The sequence below is a fragment of the Pelophylax lessonae genome, assembly GCF_965119305.1.
Source record: "Pelophylax lessonae genome assembly, chromosome: 8".
Classification (NCBI taxonomy): Eukaryota; Metazoa; Chordata; class Amphibia; order Anura; family Ranidae; genus Pelophylax; species Pelophylax lessonae.
This window is the reverse complement of record NC_138775.1, coordinates 146,056,923-146,074,823: the sequence shown is the minus strand read 5'-3', so window position 1 is coordinate 146,074,823 and position 17,901 is coordinate 146,056,923. Positions and strand designations below refer to the sequence as shown.

The window sequence follows — 17,901 nt, the reverse complement described above, 5'->3', positions numbered from 1 at the left end:
TTGGAAAGCGGGTAAAGAACTTTCACCAACAGAGAAAATAGCCTAATGCTATAGGCTAAGAACATTTGACTAGCAGGGTAAATATTATGAGGGAGACCTCAGCACTGTGTACACAATCTATGGAGATTCCTGAGCAAATAGCCAAATGAATGGGTGTTCGACCCAGCGAACCTCCAACTGTAGAGGGACATGAAACATTTAGCAGTGGTATTACTACCACTACTAAATGTGACAGCTTCCTGCTCAGGGCTCCTGGTTATTACAGGGCTAACATCCACCAGTGTCCTAATGACCAGTGACTCATCCCCACCCGGAACATTGATTCCTGGCTGACAGGTAAATGTACAAAAAAGGAATTTTAAAACAAATGGCGTAGCCCTCATCCAAAATTCATAACAGGCCCTTCAAGTCTGTTATGGATTTTAAAGGAAGAACCCCATGCAAAAAAAAAAAAAAAAACCTTGGTCCACACGAATACCAGACCCTTAATCCAAGCATACATATCTAATTTCTAATGGCACGTGCTAAGGCTGTCCCCTTACAATCCTTTACATTATCACCATGGAACACTTAGCAATACAACCTTTCTATCAAAGGTATCACTATGGAACAAACAGAATATAAACTAGCAATGTATGCAGATGATCTGATTCTTATAACAGCACTCAGAATCACTTTCCAGAATTACACCAGCAAAAGGCTTTTATGCCTCCATACACCCATGCTCTGATTTATATAGACCATTGAAGACCTTTGAAAACAAGTGTGTGACTTCTAGTCCACAGCAACATACAGTTTCCTTATATTATACTTTATATTTAACCAGGGGGCCCTTTAAACTCCCTACTTACACTGAAAAAAGGGACACTTATCTAAGGCCATTTCACAACCCCTGAAGATTGGCATAAGGCCTTCCTACTTCCACATAAGCTTTCCAATTCCTGCAAAATCCAAGAAAGAAACTGTAACCCCCCCCCCCCCCAGGTGGCTGGCAGACTTAGTGCATATCTACCCCACTCACCCAGACTCTTATTGGGGATGTCAGCAAGTGACAGGCTCTTACCTTTATAACAGGGGTAAATGTCAGTCTGTCCATACTTTTTGGAACAACATTATCCACCCGAAAAATTTTATTGCCCTCTTTTCCCTGTGACTCTGTGTGTATAATTGTGTCCCTGAAGTGCATTCAGTATAGCCGTTAAGACCACCAGCTGTCATCCTCCATAGGCGGTGTTATATGAGGTAGCACGGGAACATTAGCCAACCGAGTTGGTAAAAAACAAACAGTCCTTTTATTGATATTTCAAACAAGTAAACTCAAATAGCTTTCTCCAGCCAAAAGTAAAGCAAAACAGTGTGTGCTACTTGCACAAATAAAGGAATCCCACTACAGGTTCACCGTCAATCTCTCGGTCCTGTACTGGGTTAGTGTTCCTCCAGACAGGCTGCAGGTGTCCAGCAACCAGCTTCTCACTTGCCAGAGGGTTCACCTTGCTCACAGCCTGTGAACCATTCCACACTGCCTCATTGACACAGGTGCTGATCCCTTTCTAAACTATGAGGAAGGCGTAAAGCCGAAACCCGTCAGAATTTGTCATGTTGTCACCGCTATCTATGTTGGAATAAAGTATTTTACTTGGAAGAAGACTTTTCGTGTGCCGGCTTTATTCACATAACAGCTGATCCCTTTCTGTTGCTTTTCAAGACTCCCCTTGCTGAAGCTTAACCCCTTCAGGACCAGAGTCCTTGTAGTCAGGGTTTTGAGGTGCTTCCCTCCCAAACCTCCAAAGTTCCGGGTCCCTGATGGGAATTTACCAATTTGGAGAGTACTCTCTTTCCAGCCAGGAACCACAATTCAAATACTGGGGAAAGATACCTGCCATTCAGGACACACTCCTGGTGTCCTGTACAGTAGGTTCAGAGCCCTTGCACCATGGCTTACTAATTTCAGTGATACTCTTTGGCTGTGCATACATACTCTGTCTTCGTGCACGGTGGGCTGGATATAGTTGTTTCCATGTAATTGATGCTATGCTTTTGGCAATAAATGTGTTACATGTTTACTAACTCCTGCACCCTTTGTTTCTTTCATACCTATTAAACTGATGGATTACAGATCTTCACTGAGGATTCTCATTTTGAGAATTCTCATTTTGATCACTGCACCAGTTCCAGAGACTTTATGTGAACTTTCTTTATATTGTTTTTCCCTTAGAAATGGACACATCATTTTGAGCACTGAATTAATTTTTGTGTGCAGTTCTTTGAACATAAATTAGTATTCATCTATATAATGCTGTTAATTAGGAACATGTGTAATGTTCCGGTACCTCTGGTACCCTAAATTACTCTTTTCACAAGTGTATGCGCCCCACCATTCTCTTTTGGAAAGGTGCGCACACACCTTTAAGACTGAAGCTGTCATCACTCAGCGCCGGACTAGATGGCTATTTAAATCGCCGGTTCTCACTCACATGTGTTCGTTCAAACACCCTTACCTGGATGCTAACTTGGCTTGAAGCTTTCGTGCTTGCAAGCATACCTCGCTGACGGAACCTCGCTGCGCTGATCCCTGTATCCCGCTTCCGGATCATCCGCTCCTCCTGAACCAACCTTCGGCTGTATTGCTATTAGTGCTAAGTACCCCGCAGGGGAACCCTCTATAAACTTATACTAAGCTTACACTATCTAGCTCTGCATAGTAAAGACTATTTATCACATCTGCATATCTAGATTGCTAGCTCTTAAGACTACTGCTACTTATTCCTGCACTGGGTTGATCTCTCTTGTATGTCCACCTGCTACTCTGTCATCTGCTACCATACATGATTGCTAAACCTACCTGCATCCATCTGCTACTGTCTTACCTTCAAGTGTCTGTCACCTACCACCTCCACTCAACCTGTCTCTTAAATCTTCATCACTGTGTTACTACATACATAAAGTCACTCTAGGAACCAGCTTGTTGAGTGTGTGTATTTACTAGCTGAATTAAGACCTTCCACACATGATTAGTCATTGAGGTTGTGAATGGTATCTCAGCATCTCTCTTACATGACTACTGAAGTGGAATATTTCTGCAGCTGAAAATCCACACCATACATGAAACGCAGGAGCGTTACAGATTGAACGAACCCACAAATGGATTCAGCAGAAATAACCACTCAGGTGACACAATTAAAACAGCAAGTAACTGCGTTAATACACGCACTTGCTGAATTAAAAGAAGACAATCAGGCTCTGTCGCAGCAGGTAATTAGACTGACACAACTTACCTCTGCTCAGTCCCCTGAACCCAAGATAAATCCACCTTTGGTATTTACAGGCGATCGCAAAAAATTTCGCGAATTTAAAAACGCATGTGAGTTACTTTTTTTGCTAAAACCTCGTACCTACCTTACTGATCACATTAAGGTTTGTACTATTATTTCTTACCTAACAGGCGATCCTCGAGCCTGGGCAGACTCTCTTTTTGAGAAAAACGACCAGCTTCTCAACTCCTATGCCTTGTTCCTAGCAGAACTCACTAGCCTATATGATGACCCCAATAGGCAGAGTACTGCCGATCTTCAATTAAGATCCTTGAAACAAGGAAGGAGGCCTGTAGAAGACTTTGTCGCGGAATTCAAGAGATGGACCCTTGATTCAGAATGGAATGATGCATCTCTGAAAACCCAATTTAGGCTTGGCCTATCAGAAGCCGTTAAGGACGAGCTCGCCCGAGCGGATCTACCAAAAATCCTGGATGCATTAATACAACTCAGTATTACCATAGATAGAAGACTACGAGAAAGAAAGGCTGGGAAAATGGGAATGCCATTATCCGTTTCCTCTCGGATTCCGGCCGTTAACCCTGTTCCTATGGAGGTAGGAACCATACGCCCACCGCTATCAGCTATGGAAAAAGCCAAAAGACGATATGAAAATCTCTGCTTGTACTGTGCATCCCCGGATCACAACATAAATGTCTGTCCCCTAGTCAACAAAAAGAAGGGTGAGTGTTCACATGTCCTCCTAGGGGGATTGACAACTTCATTCACTAACCCTTCCATTTTTGTTTGTTTGACATTACAGTGGGACCAGAACAGGATTACTACTAAGGCCATGATTGACACAGGATCTTGTGGAAATTATATTGATATATGTTTTGCTGCTTCAAATAAAATTCCTATTATTTCTAAACTTAAACCTGTCTCAGTAAGTCTTATTACCGGTGTTCCGTTATCCTCTGGTCCGATCACCGATCAGACACAAGCACTTCTAGTCACTATTAACGAGTCTCATAGGGAGACTACTACCTTCGATTTAATACCTTCACCCCACTTTCCCATTGTGTTGGGACTTCCCTGGTTACACACACACCAACCAACCATAGATTGGAAGGAACGGTCCTTGGCCTTCCTCTCTTGCTATTGCCAGGATACGTGTAACCTCCCGTCTTCCGGGAAGATTCTGTCTATGGTGACAGATGAGATTGCACCACTATGTTATCAGGATCTTTCTGAGGTTTTTCTTGAGAAAAATGCTCAAGCATTACCTCCTCATCGAGACTATGATTGTAGCATTGATCTACTCCCAAATAGCAAATTGCCGTTCGGTCATGTTTATCCTCTTTCACAGGATGAACTTTCCCATCTCAAAACCTATTTGGATGAGAATTTGGAAAAAGGTTTTATTAGACCTTCCACTTCTTCCACAGCAGCAGGACTCTTTTTTGTTCGCAATAAGGACTCAAGTCTCAGACCTATCATCGACTACAGGAAATTGAATGCTATCACAATAAAAGATCGCTATCCTCTACCGCTTATCCCTGAGCTCATTGAGCAGGTGCGTGGAGCTACCTATTTTTCAAAATTGGACCTGAAAGGAGCATACAATCTCATTCGAATCCGTGATGGACACGAGTGGAAGACTGCATTCAGAACCAGATACGGATTGTTCGAATATCTTGTGATGCCATTCGGGCTATGCAACGCCCCTGCAGTTTTCCAACGATTTATAAACGATATTTTTAAAGACTTACTAGATGTCTGTGTTGTGGTATATCTGGACGATATACTTATATATTCACGATCCCTGTCTGAACACATAAGACATGTAAGACTTGTACTATCGAGATTGCTTGCACATAACCTTTATGTGAAACTGAAGAAATGCTTGTTTCATAAAGACGAGGTACTCTTTCTAGGCTACATCATATCCAAAACAGGAATCGAGATGGACATGAGTAAAATATCCTGCATTCAGGATTGGCCTACACCAACCACACGCAAGGCGCTACAGCGATTCCTGGGATTTTCAAATTTCTACAGGAAGTTCATTAAAAACTTTTCTGCTATTGTGAGACCCCTCACACAGCTCACTAGCATAAAAAAACCATTCAAATGGTCAGAAGAAGCCAATAAAGCTTTTCACTTGTTAAAGACAAGGTTTACTTCCGCTCCCATATTACGCCATCCAGACCCATCCCTCCAATACATTCTGGAGGTAGATGCGTAAAACATGGCAGTAGGAGCAATACTCTCCCAACGACCAACCCACACTTCACCACTTCATCCAGTCGCCTTTTTTTCTAAATCCCTAAGCAGTCCCGAGATAAATTACCCCGTGGGTGAAAAGGAACTGCTTGCTATAAAATTGGCTCTGGAGAATTGGCGACATTTACTCGAAGGCACCCAATTACCAATAATTATATACACGGACCATAAAAACCTCCAATATCTTCAGACTAGCAAAACTCTCTCGCACCGACAGGTACGATGGTCACTATTCTTTCTAAGGTTTAACTTCCTAGTGACTTACACACCTGCAGATAAGAACAAAAAGGCGGATGCACTATCACGACTAACTGAAGAAAACTACTTTGAAATCCCTTCCGTTCCTATAATACCTCACAAACGCATTATTGGAGTTGTCCGTTCCTTGAAGGAAGAGGTTTTGCATGGTATAAGTTTGGATTCACCCCCACCACAACTAAATACTGATGCAGAAGGCTTCCTCTACTACAACGACAAACTTTACATACCACCTACCCTACGCACCAAGATCTTGGAATTATCTCATGATGTGCCTATGGCAGGACATATGGGTATGACAAAGACTCTTAATTTGATTTCCCGGCAATTCTGGTGACCTGACATGAAAACATCTATACAAAAATTTGTCTCTTCATGCAATGTCTGTGCCAGGTCCAAAATTGACACTACGAGACCATCCGGTCTACTATGCAGTCTACCAATACCCCAAACTCCATGGGAAGTTTTGTCCTTGGACTTCATCGTAGAATTGCCTCTTTCCAAATGATTTAATACCATCTTGGTGTCAGTGGACCATCTGACAAAGATGGCACATTTCATTGCTATTCGCAGACTACCTTCGTCCAAACAAACGGCAGAACTCCTGATGAAACATGTCTTTAGATTACATGGTATCCCAAAAACTCTTCTGTCTGACCGTGGATCCCAATTTATTTCTAAGTTCTGGCAAGAACTATGTCACATACTACGGATCGAGCGGAAGCTCACTTCTCCTTACCATCCGCAGACCAACGGACAGACTGAAAGAGTCAACCAATGCATCGAGCAGTATTTACGTTGTTACACTTCTTACCAACAGGATGATTGGGTGGATGTTCTACTCCCTCTGGCAGAATTTGCCTACAACAACGCAACCCACAGTACAACCAAGCAGAGTCCGTTCTACTTGAACTATGGGTTTCATCCCTCTATTCTTCCACCACGCATCCTTCCTTCAAACAACCCAGTAGCCTCAGACTATCTTACCCAAATAAAGGATTCTCTGGGTTTATTAAATACTACCATTGCACACGCTCACAGTCAACAAAAGAAGTACTATGATCTTCGCAGAAGACCTTCTCCACAGTACACTATCGGGGACCTCGTTTGGCTCTCAACAAAAAATTTAAGACTGAAGATCCCTAGCAAAAAGCTTGGACCTCTGTTCTTGGGACCTTTCCCAATCAAAAAACTTATTGGAAAAGCTGCAGTACAGCTTACATTGCCAATAGACCTAAAAATCCATCCCATTTTCCATGTGTCGCTACTGAAGCCCCATGTTCCGGACCAAGGAATAAGGCCTAATATTCCACCTCCGCCTCCTGTACAAGTTGAAGGTGGAGAAGAATACGAGATAAAAGAGATTCTGGATTCTCGTATCTACAGAAGAAGACTTCGGTACTTGGTTAGATGGAAGAACTATGGGCCCCAAGACGACACCTGGCTAAACACCTCTGAAATACATGCCCCTAGATTAATCCGCAATTTTCATGCGAGATACCCAGACAAACCAGCTCCAGAGGCCTTCAGGAGCCGGCCTTAAGGGGGGGGTATTGTAATGTTCCGGTACCTTTGGTACCCTAAATTACTCTTTTCACAAGTGTATGCGCCCCACCATTCTCTTTTGGAAAGGTGCGCATACACCTTTAAGACTGAAGCTGTCATCACTCAGCGCCGGACTAGATGGCTATTTAAATCGCCGGTTCTCAGTCACATGTGTTCGTTCAAACACCCTTACCTGGATGCTAACTTGGCTTGAAGCTTTCGTGCTTGCAAGCATACCTCGCTGACGGAACCTCGCTGCGCTGATCCCTGTATCCCGCTTCCGGATCATCCGCTCCTCCTGAACCAACCTTCGGCTGTATTGCTATTAGTGCTAAGTACCCCGCAGGGGAACCCTCTATAAACTTATACTAAGCTTACACTATCTAGCTCTGCATAGTAAAGACTATTTATCACATCTGCATATCTAGATTGCTAGCTCTTAAGACTACTGCTACTTATTCCTGCACTGGGTTGATCTCTCTTGTATGTCCACCTGCTACTCTGTCATCTGCTACCATACATGATTGCTAAACCTACCTGCATCCATCTGCTACTGTCTTACCTTCAAGTGTCTGTCACCTACCACCTCCACTCAACCTGTCTCTTAAATCTTCATCACTGTGTTACTACATACATAAAGTCACTCTAGGAACCAGCTTGTTGAGTGTGTGTATTTACTAGCTGAATTAAGACCTTCCACACATGATTGAGGTTGGGAATGGTATCTCAGCATCTCTCTTACATGACTACTGAAGTGGAATATTTCTGCAGCTGAAAATCCACACCATACATGAAACGCAGGAGCGTTACAACATGTTAGTAAATCCTCTGAAAGGATGCTTCTGCCAATATTCCCACAACTCAAATCTATATCCCTGGCTACAAGATGCATCTTAAGGTTCCTTATATTTACATCACAACAAACGGGCCTTCGCTACATGACATAATTTACATACACCTTTTGGCAATTGAAAGATTCTGGAAAAAAATCAAAATACTTGGCCCCGTTGATCAAGGGTAGGCAACCTTTGAGAGGTGGAGATCTATCTTAACAACATGAAAGAGATCACCAGAGTTTAGCGCACTTTTTTTTTTCTTTTTTTTCATAGGAAATTAACTATCAAGGCCTAACTAATTAGTAATCTTTGTAATGTTGGAGCGCTGAACCATGCAGATACGTTTTTACAGGATGGGTGGATTGTGGTTCTAGAGGCTGCTCACCAGCAACTCTGTGATCTAGCTGGACCCCCAGAGTTGTTTGTTGAAGTTTTGTAAGGATGGGAGTGCCACACCAGCTTGTACAGACTTTTTTTAATTATTATTTTGTAACAGCCAACGGGTTTCAGGGGCTCAGCACTCCCCCTTCATCGGGGCTAAACCAAGATGATGCCAATGCTTGGATTGGAAGGGCCTTTTCAATCCAAGTGCCTGCATCATCCTGTTTTTAGCCCTGATTAAGGGGGTGTTCTGAGCACCCGAAACACATTGTCTATTACAAAAAAAAATATTTTAAAAAGTCTGTACAAGCAAGAGAGGCAGGAGAGGAGAGAAGGGAAACCTGCCAGCGCTGAAAGAAGGGGGGGGGGGAGTGGCAGAATGAGGAGGACCCGGAACAGGAGAGCCAGCATTTACTAGAACCGATCCCCTCTATTTTCCTCCTGCAGCAGCTGAATGACAGTGGAAGGGAGAGGAGGAGAAGCTTTCTTTCATCTCTGCAGGAGGAATAGAGGTGACCGATTTCAGCAAATGCTGTCTCTGCCACCCCTCCTGTCCAGGTTCTGGGGGTCAGCAAAGAAGGGTCACGATCCACTCCTCACCTGAAAATAATCAGCGGGTAGATCTGGATCGATAGGTTGCCAACCCCTGCTTTAGTGTATAAAAAATCAAATAATTCAAAGACTTTATCAGCTGCCCACCATACTAACTTTTTAGATATTTTAGTCCTTGGTGTCTTAACCTAACTTGCTTCTCTTTGGGGTAATATTCTGTGATAGTTCAGTCCTGCAGATTACTATTGCGGTTCTCTCTGTGTAACCAGTGGCTCTGTTAGGATTGAGTTCAATTGCTGGTGGACACTGGAACTGCAGCATTTAGCCCAGGGCAACACAGTGCCACCAGCAGGTATACTCAATCCTAACAGGCTCTGTGCTCCGCTGTCATTGCAACAGTCTCCCACTCCATGTTAGAAGCTCTGTGTGTTCCTGATAAACAGAGCTTAGCACCCAGCTGTCATAGAGTTCTGGTAAATACACAGGGTGAGCTGCGTTCCCTCTGTAATGTGCAGAACTGAGCTATCAATTTAACAGCTTGGGTCCTGTTCTGCATTCATTTATGGATGAAAGCTACTATTCTATCTTTTATTTAGAAATAACTGTTATGTGTAAATTAAAAAACAACGAAAAATGTTTTTTGGGGGTTTTTTTTTTTAACAAAATGTTACCCCCTTTTTAACCCTATAGTGAACCTTAAACCATGTAATAAATCCTTTATTCCGTTCCAACTTTTTTGTTTTTTTTTAGTTTTTTTTTAACGTATGTATACTTTTAAAATTTTCTTTTGTTTAGTGTTGAGAGTGTCAGATTTAACAAAGTTCTTTGTACCAGAAATATGATTCCTGTGCCTTTATAAGGATACATTGCCGAATAAAATGTGTAATTCGTTTTTTTTCTCTAAAATTTGTTGTTAAACTTTTAAATAAAAGTATTGTTTTTATTAATTTATTTATTACCTTTTATTAGCTTTTTTTTATCACCATTTTATAATGTGTATTCAATTTTGTAGTGCCAAATTAAAAAATTGGTGAGGGGTGTACTTTTTCATCCTTGTCCTTGGTACCAGAGGACCTTGTCCCTCACTGATCAAAACCATACTCTGCTAAGTAAACCATTCCTAAACCAATCTTTGTATGCTTAGGCAGATTTCATACAGAAAAGGGAAGTTGGAACTGATTATAGTGGTAATATGAAACCCAAAAAACTATCAGCCTATGCAATTCAGCTCATATCCTTATAAGAGTGTTGCTAGTTAGGATCAGACACTTCCTAGACTGTTCTTCTTTTTTAGAAAATTATTTTTATTGAGTTTATGTCAACACATACAAAGGTACAACAAGACAAAAAAAAACAAACAATACCAGAACACAAAATCGGGAGCACAACAGATGCAATCCCCCCCCCCCCAACTCTCGGTACAGAGTTCAAGTGTAGACAAGTCCATTAGAAGGAGAAATAAGTGCGTAAGAGGATATGCCGTTAGCATGCGTTTCGGTGGTGTCTCTAGACTGCTCTTCTTGATGCAAGCCGGAGCCTACCACCTGGGAAATGGATGCTCCATGTGCACAGTGGCTTAATGGTTAGTGCTTCTGCTTTGCAGTGCTGGGGTCCCAGGTTTGGACACTATCTGCATTGAGTTTGCATGTACTCCGTGCGCTTGTGTGGATTTCCTACATGTACTCTGATTTCCTCACACACTCCAAAGACATGCTGGAATTTTATTAGACGCCTGTCTGGATCGGCCCTAATATGTGTCTGTGTGTATGTATGCATGTAAGGTAGGGACCATAGATTGTAAAAACCTTAAAGGGAAAGTGACTGAAGTAAATGCACAGTATATGAAGTGCTGTGTAAATTGTTGACGCTATATAAATACCTGTAATAATAGTCTGTATGAAGTTAAAATTGAACCCCAGGCACAAAAACTTTCATCCAAATATATTCCTCAATAGCTACAAAGGATATTAGTCAACTTTGTGTCCACCAAATGCCTTTGCAAACCCAGTTGTTACTGTTTAAACGTAGTAGTGACATCATCATTGTACTGCACATAGCCTACACAGAGTTCCAGAAGGTCCATCCACTACAGGCTGCCTACAGAAAACTACAGGATGGGGATACAAAGCCACTTAGCCTACATGAGAAGAGAGGGTAGCAGTGTTTGGTCTTAATAAAGGAAGCTCTTGCACAGAGCTGAAATTTCACACTAGATTACTGCACCCGTAGTTTCAAGTAAGAATACACACACTTCTTAAATTTAGACAAGATTTTCTTACTTATCCCAGGATTCAACCTTAATAGAATAACAGTAATTAGGTGGTTTTAAGTATTAGTATGCTGCATAATTTTGCTATTTTATTTATTGATCATTATGTGTACGCAAAACTATTTTCAGTGTTTTTTTTTGTAAATTTTTACAGGTCGTTGGAGCAATTCCTACAAGCTTCCCTACAGCTGGATTGGCACTGGTCATGTTGTGTATAATGGATCTTTCTATTATAACAGGGCTTTTACTCGTAATATCATAAAATATGATCTAAAACATCGATACGTGGCAGCCTGGGCCATGCTCCATGACGTTGTTTATGAGGAAGCTACCCCTTGGAGGTGGAGAGGTCACTCTGACATAGATTTTGCTATCGATGAGAATGGATTGTGGGTTATCTACCCAGCATTTGATGATGAAGGATTCCAACAGGAAGTTATTGTTCTCAGCAAGTTAAATTCTGTTGACCTTACGACTCAGAAAGAGACAACATGGAGGACTGGGCTAAGAAAAGACTTCTATGGCAACTGTTTTGTAATCTGTGGGGTGTTGTATGCAGTGGACAACTACAACAAAAAAACTGCCAATATATCCTATGCCTTTGACACACATACAAACACCCAGATTGTTCCAAGACTGCTCTTTGAAAATGAATATGCTTATACCACACAAATAGATTACAATCCAAAAGATCGGCTGTTATATGCGTGGGATAATGGACATCAAGTCACTTATAATGTGATATTTGCATACTAAAATCACCTTGAAACTTTGCCATTGAAAAAAGGGCATTTCCGAATTTTTGAAATAATAAGTCGGAGTTTTTTTTTTTTTTTTACCTGGGCATCTGAAGACCAAAAATTGTATTTTTCTATATGCCTTATATAATTTAGCAGCCAATCTAATAATAGGCATTTTCATCCGTAAGGTTGATAGAATCAACTCTAATTACTATACAACAAATATAAAAACAATTTTTTAAATCCAATTAATATTCACTATTGGTTTACACAAATATTTTATTTTATGCAACACGTACAAAAAATATTTGCAATATGGAATATTTCTTTTAATATTATTGTATTTTCACTCACACTTTTATTATTAATACACAGTTCATAACTTATATATTGAGGAAATATGATTTTTTCCTTTAGTATAGGAAAGGTTTCTTTATGGCAAGATTAGTTAAATTGAAACTTCAAGCTACATTTTTTTTTCTAGTATTGCATACAGTGGGGAAGGTTTACATCCAGTGTCAAGTTTTATTGTTTTCCAGATATTACAGACAATTTGTATGGGTGTTGTAAATAGCATTTATTCCTCATTTATTACAAACTATAGAAGAGAAAATTGTCATATATTTTTGCAGGATTCCCTGTATATATACCTGTGCCACATTCTTTTATGGCACTGGAACATAGATGATATCTTAATGATATGGGATGGTGAGTGCCCAAAATTGGTATAGTTCATAAAAATATTGAATATAAATCAGTTAAATTTAACATTTATAATGATGTGTAGCCAGAGTAAGATCTCTATTAGATGTCAGTTTTCTGATAAACAATAGTTATATGCTAACTAGTACTCTATATTGTAAATCCCCAGCTGGAAATATGATTTTACATGTGGTCAGCGCACATCCAGCCCCCATTACTTAAATCAATACTGTATAATCAATCCTTGTAAATTAGATGGAATTGTTCCAAAATGGAAGTTTTTCAGAAGGAAGCTGATGCGCCCAGACAAAAATTGAGAGCCCGTTGATGTAGTGATAAGAGACTTAAAAAAGCATTCCAGAGGGCCAAATTAAAACCTAGAGATTAACTGCTCTATAAGAAAGTCCCAACAACTAATACCCAAACTGTAAAACCTATTATATGATATACTTGACAACAACATAAACAACATAATCAAATTAAAAATATCATGAAAAAATATTGTCATATGCTCAGAGCAGACCCACAAGTGAATTAATTTATTTAACCCAATCCAAAAATATTATAAAAGAGGGCTACTTAAATAAAGGATAGTAGTAGTAGATAGTAGTGCAATAGTCACCTAGAAAATACAAACAGAAAACAAAATACAGTAAAAGGGCCAAAAAAAAAGGGCAACTGTAGATATTACCAATATATTTGTTTACTAATTGTATTGTGAAGGCAGTGCTACAATGAAGGGAAGACAAAACATAATCTGTTGTGTAAGATGTATGATCATACCTATGCCATTGAGATTGGTTGAATACTCCAATAGGGATGCATATGGTCATGCACCATGAATGCAAAAAAAATCAAGGTCAAATTTGTAGCTCTAGATTGGGTATATCCAAATCCCAGACAGGGAGACTTAAGCCTAGTACACACGCAACGAATTTCCGCCGACCGGTCGTCCGTCTTTTGTCCAGAGTTGTGTTTTGTTGGTTGGAATGTGCCTAGACTGCACACGAATTTTCCCGCATGACAAAATTCTACTTCAGAAGTGATGTCATGTGTTGGTTTGCTTTCTTTGTGTTCTTTCTTCTCTGAGCATGCCCAGTCTTGCTCATAAGATTTTTCCCTGTCGAAATCTGTACTGACTGCACGGAAATCGGACGTGTTTTGACGGAGGACAAAAATTTTATAGCCTGCACACCAGAATTTTTTCGTCCGAAAAGTCGGAGTCGGTTGTCGGAAGCATCATACTAACAAGCCGAAAATCGGCAGATCGGTCGTCGGACGAAAATTCCCGACCGAATTTCGACGCGTGTGTACGAGGCTTTAGACAGCCATCTGTTACAAGTTGAAACAAGGTAAATGTATTCACTGTGTGCAAATTTTTGGCCCAGATTGAATGAAACAATCAGCTTCACATTATTTATTTAGATGTAAACAAACTAGTTATGCATTTGCAACAATACTATTACAGAACTATGAGTTATTATCCATTTTAATCGCTGTCAAATCTTATTGCTGCCTCTGTCCCCATCTCAACTTTCTTTCTTTCTCTGTGACAAATTTTTAAGGATAATCTAAAATTTCATAGGAGGATATCTGTTTTGTCAAAGGTGGTATTTACTTCATACCCTGTATGGTCTCTGGGACAGGAAGTGAGAGTCAATGTCTCAATTTCCCCAGCAGTCAGCAGTAAAAGCTTCACAGGCTTTCTAAACCCCACTATATCCAAAACTGGAAAATAATGTTTGTCTGGAGTTTCACTTAAACTTATGAATTCTTCTACACCATAGCAAAAACCTAATGTTATTCGCATTCACAAAAAGATAAAATAGTAATATTTTGATCTAGGGATTAGAGACAACTGCATTTAGTCACAAAGGAATTGTTTTACACTTTGAGGCAAATTTGCCATAGCTGTTTGCAATATTTAGTTTTGCCTTCCTTTCTGGGGGTTTGGAGAGGTTAAACTTGGCTGAACTGAGTTAACTGTGTAAGTATGTAAGTTATAGGCACTGTAAAGTAATGCATTGCTTATTAAGTGTGCAGATCTGTGGACTTACCGTATTTTTTGCTCCATAACACGCACTCTCCCCCCCAAAAAAAAATGGGGGGAAATGTCTGTGCGTCTTATGGAGCGAATACTGACTAAATCTCTACATGTTGTGTACCGGGCGGTCCGCACACACTGATCTCGAGTCTCCCCGCGGTGTCCCGACTCCCGGCTCAGCTGTAAGTTTCTGGAACAGAGCCCCTACTTCCTGTATAGATCCGGCTCACAGGCGGAGAGATATCAGATGCACTTCGCCTGTGACAGGAGGAGCCATACACAGGAAGCCGCGGCTTTGCTCTATACTGCAGCCGCATGCTTCCTCCCGGGCTCAGTGTAAAGAAGTATTTCAGAAACTGATTTCATGATTTAGGAGCCCATAGAAGTTAATCGTGAAGAACCAATATAATATATACGGTATGTAACCAGCATGAGCATTACCTATAGAAGATTACTAATTATGGGGTTCCTCATTAGACTATTACACTAAGCTCCTTGTATCATCTATAATAGACGTAGTAAGGGTGAATTATTAGTCCCAAAACAACAACAAAGGTGGCATGGTGTTTATCATCATGTTCACATATCCGGACAGTCAGTAGACACTTCACTGCTATATTATTTATTATTTTAATAATTATTTTGGTACACCATTTGGTTCAGAATATTTTTTTTTCTTGTTTTCTTCCTCTAAAACCTAGGTGTTATGGTCAGGTGCGTCTTATGGAGCGAAAAATACGGTAGCTTGATTAGCAAGGGCACCAGCTTTAAATATCTATCCATACCTTGCAACCCCTTTTCTTTTATTATATTGCCATCAACAACACAAATTAGGTAGCAATGTGGTCATTCTATTTTCTTCAAAAATTATTTAAACTTAGGGACGACCGCCTATGGCAAGATTTCAGTTTTAGATAATTATTATCATTGTGCAATATAACCTTTAAAGCAGCATATTGTTTTACCTGTCCCAGTGTACATTGAAAAGGTGGATTTAAGAATCGATTTATTCTAGAGCAGTGGCGATGAACCTGCTCATTAAGTCATTACCCTAGAATCATGTTATGTTGATCATGAGTCAACAAATAGCATTTGCCATCAGAATTTCCTTGTTTTTCTTTTGTAAAGAAACATTTCCTGGGAGAAACAGAGACAGTGTTTGATGCCTATCCTGTAAATGCTAGCGATTTGGCTGTCATGCTGATTCTCAAGCATCACTGGTTGAAGTTATGATTTAGAACAAGTATGCAGTTTAGGACTTTTTTGTTGATTTTTCTTTACAGGTATTAATTTACTCTGACTTTCCTAATATTCATGTTTGTATCAGATATGTATTGAAGCCAGTGGGTCAGCACAATAGCCAAGCAGCTAGCATTGTTTGTAAGTCAGCAATAGTAATCCATATATTTCTTTCAGACAAGCCTTTATTTGCTTGATTTTAATTAATATTTGCATATCTAGCTTCTAGAAGATGCGTTCACTGTCAACTAAGTTTTAAAAACTGTGATACTTGCTTGCATTTCTTGCCAAAAGAACACCATTTTGGTGGTTTCATAATATTATGACACGGACACAGTTTCAATTCAATGTCAACATAATTATCAGCTTTGCACACTTGTTATAAGTGATGTGTGGTGGATTCTTAGCTACCCCTATAATTATGCCAAAATGTAATGAAACAGAGCATGCAAACTTTCAAAGGAAATTTTCATTCTTCTTAGTGAATGTGGTAAAAATAATTTTTGCAAAGCATATCCAATCATGTGAAATTTCTAAAGTGTGGAACTTAATACAAAATATACAAACATTCAGTAAAGTGCAAAATAAAAAATTGCAAAATATAAATAAAGTGCAAATATCATGCAAAACAATACATACATAGACAAAGTGTCCATAGACAGATCAACATAGAGTGATGCAATCTCACGAACAATTTCCCCTTGCCAGTGTATAGGTATAGGAAATACATGACTTGTCCACATTAAAGTGCTGCACATCCCACACTGTGATCACAGAGGCTAACCAGAAACTTTTGACCCTCAAATTAAGTCATAAGGGCTTTTAGCAGGTGAACTTATCCTTGGACCAAACAGCAACATAGGACTCCTCCAGACTCCCCTCACAATCCATAAGGCACTTGAGAAACCAAACTCTTTACAAAAAAGGCTTCTCCCCTTGGCTCCACTCATATGTGCATATGAAGATAGAAGACAAAGTGTTCTTTATAGTGTAAAACCATAAAACAACTTTTATTAAAAGTCTGATCCGCCACTTAGTTTCATCCTCCAACCAGCACCGATCCTCATTCTTTTCACTTCTATATAAAGTGTGGCGACAGAAATGTACCCTGTGCCCCTGATGATATTGCATATGATAAAACCCGGTGAGCGGAGCCAGGTTGCACATCACCACACGTGCAGACCAGCCAGCGGCCTTCTTCGTTTCTGGCAGATTCAAGCTGGTATCCTGTATACAGGAGGTTTTTTTTACAAGCGTGAGCCATTATTTATATTTGTGAGTGCATTTGCTTGAATAAAAGTATTTTTTATGGTTTTACATGTGGGTTTACATGTTGGCTCTAAGGAAGAGGGTCCTCCCTCGAAACGCGTTAGCCATATCTATATGGACAGTTTCAAGTTCGCTTGTCACTATTAAGGAATATGGTCCTGAGATCTTCTCTGGATAGCCAAAGGAATTCTTTGGTTCTATGCTTATACACAGCATACTTTTGTGAGTATAATGTATGTTGTGACTTTTAACCATTTCCAATAAACGTTTTATGGTATTGCACTAGGTCAGTGCGCCCTTCTCTTGTTTTTTATGTTTTCAGTCTGTGTGGATACCCATCATCCTGAGAGGGCAGCAAGACCTTTGATGCCAACTATTTAGCCAATACCTCTTTGGATTTCTCGCAACATTTAAGTGCAGGAGACATTTACTTGTGTTTTATGTACTTGTTGGGTTCAATCCTTACATGCACATATGATGAATTTTAGATTTCTCAAGTGTCTTATGATTGTGAGGGGAGTCCGAAGGA

The 17,901-nt window shown here is 40.1% G+C and overlaps 1 protein-coding gene across 1 annotated transcript in view; it reads left to right on the top strand.

Annotated features, from left to right (window-relative positions):
- Positions 1-12,356, top strand: part of OLFML2B (olfactomedin like 2B) — a 286,090-nt gene extending 273,734 nt beyond the window's left edge. The window contains exon 8 of the mRNA XM_082266660.1: positions 11,533-12,356. Within this exon, the coding sequence (XP_082122786.1) occupies positions 11,533-12,134 (602 nt within the window). The 3' untranslated portion in view covers positions 12,135-12,356. The remainder of the gene's footprint in view (positions 1-11,532) is intronic.
- Positions 12,357-17,901: the final 5,545 nt, after the last annotated feature.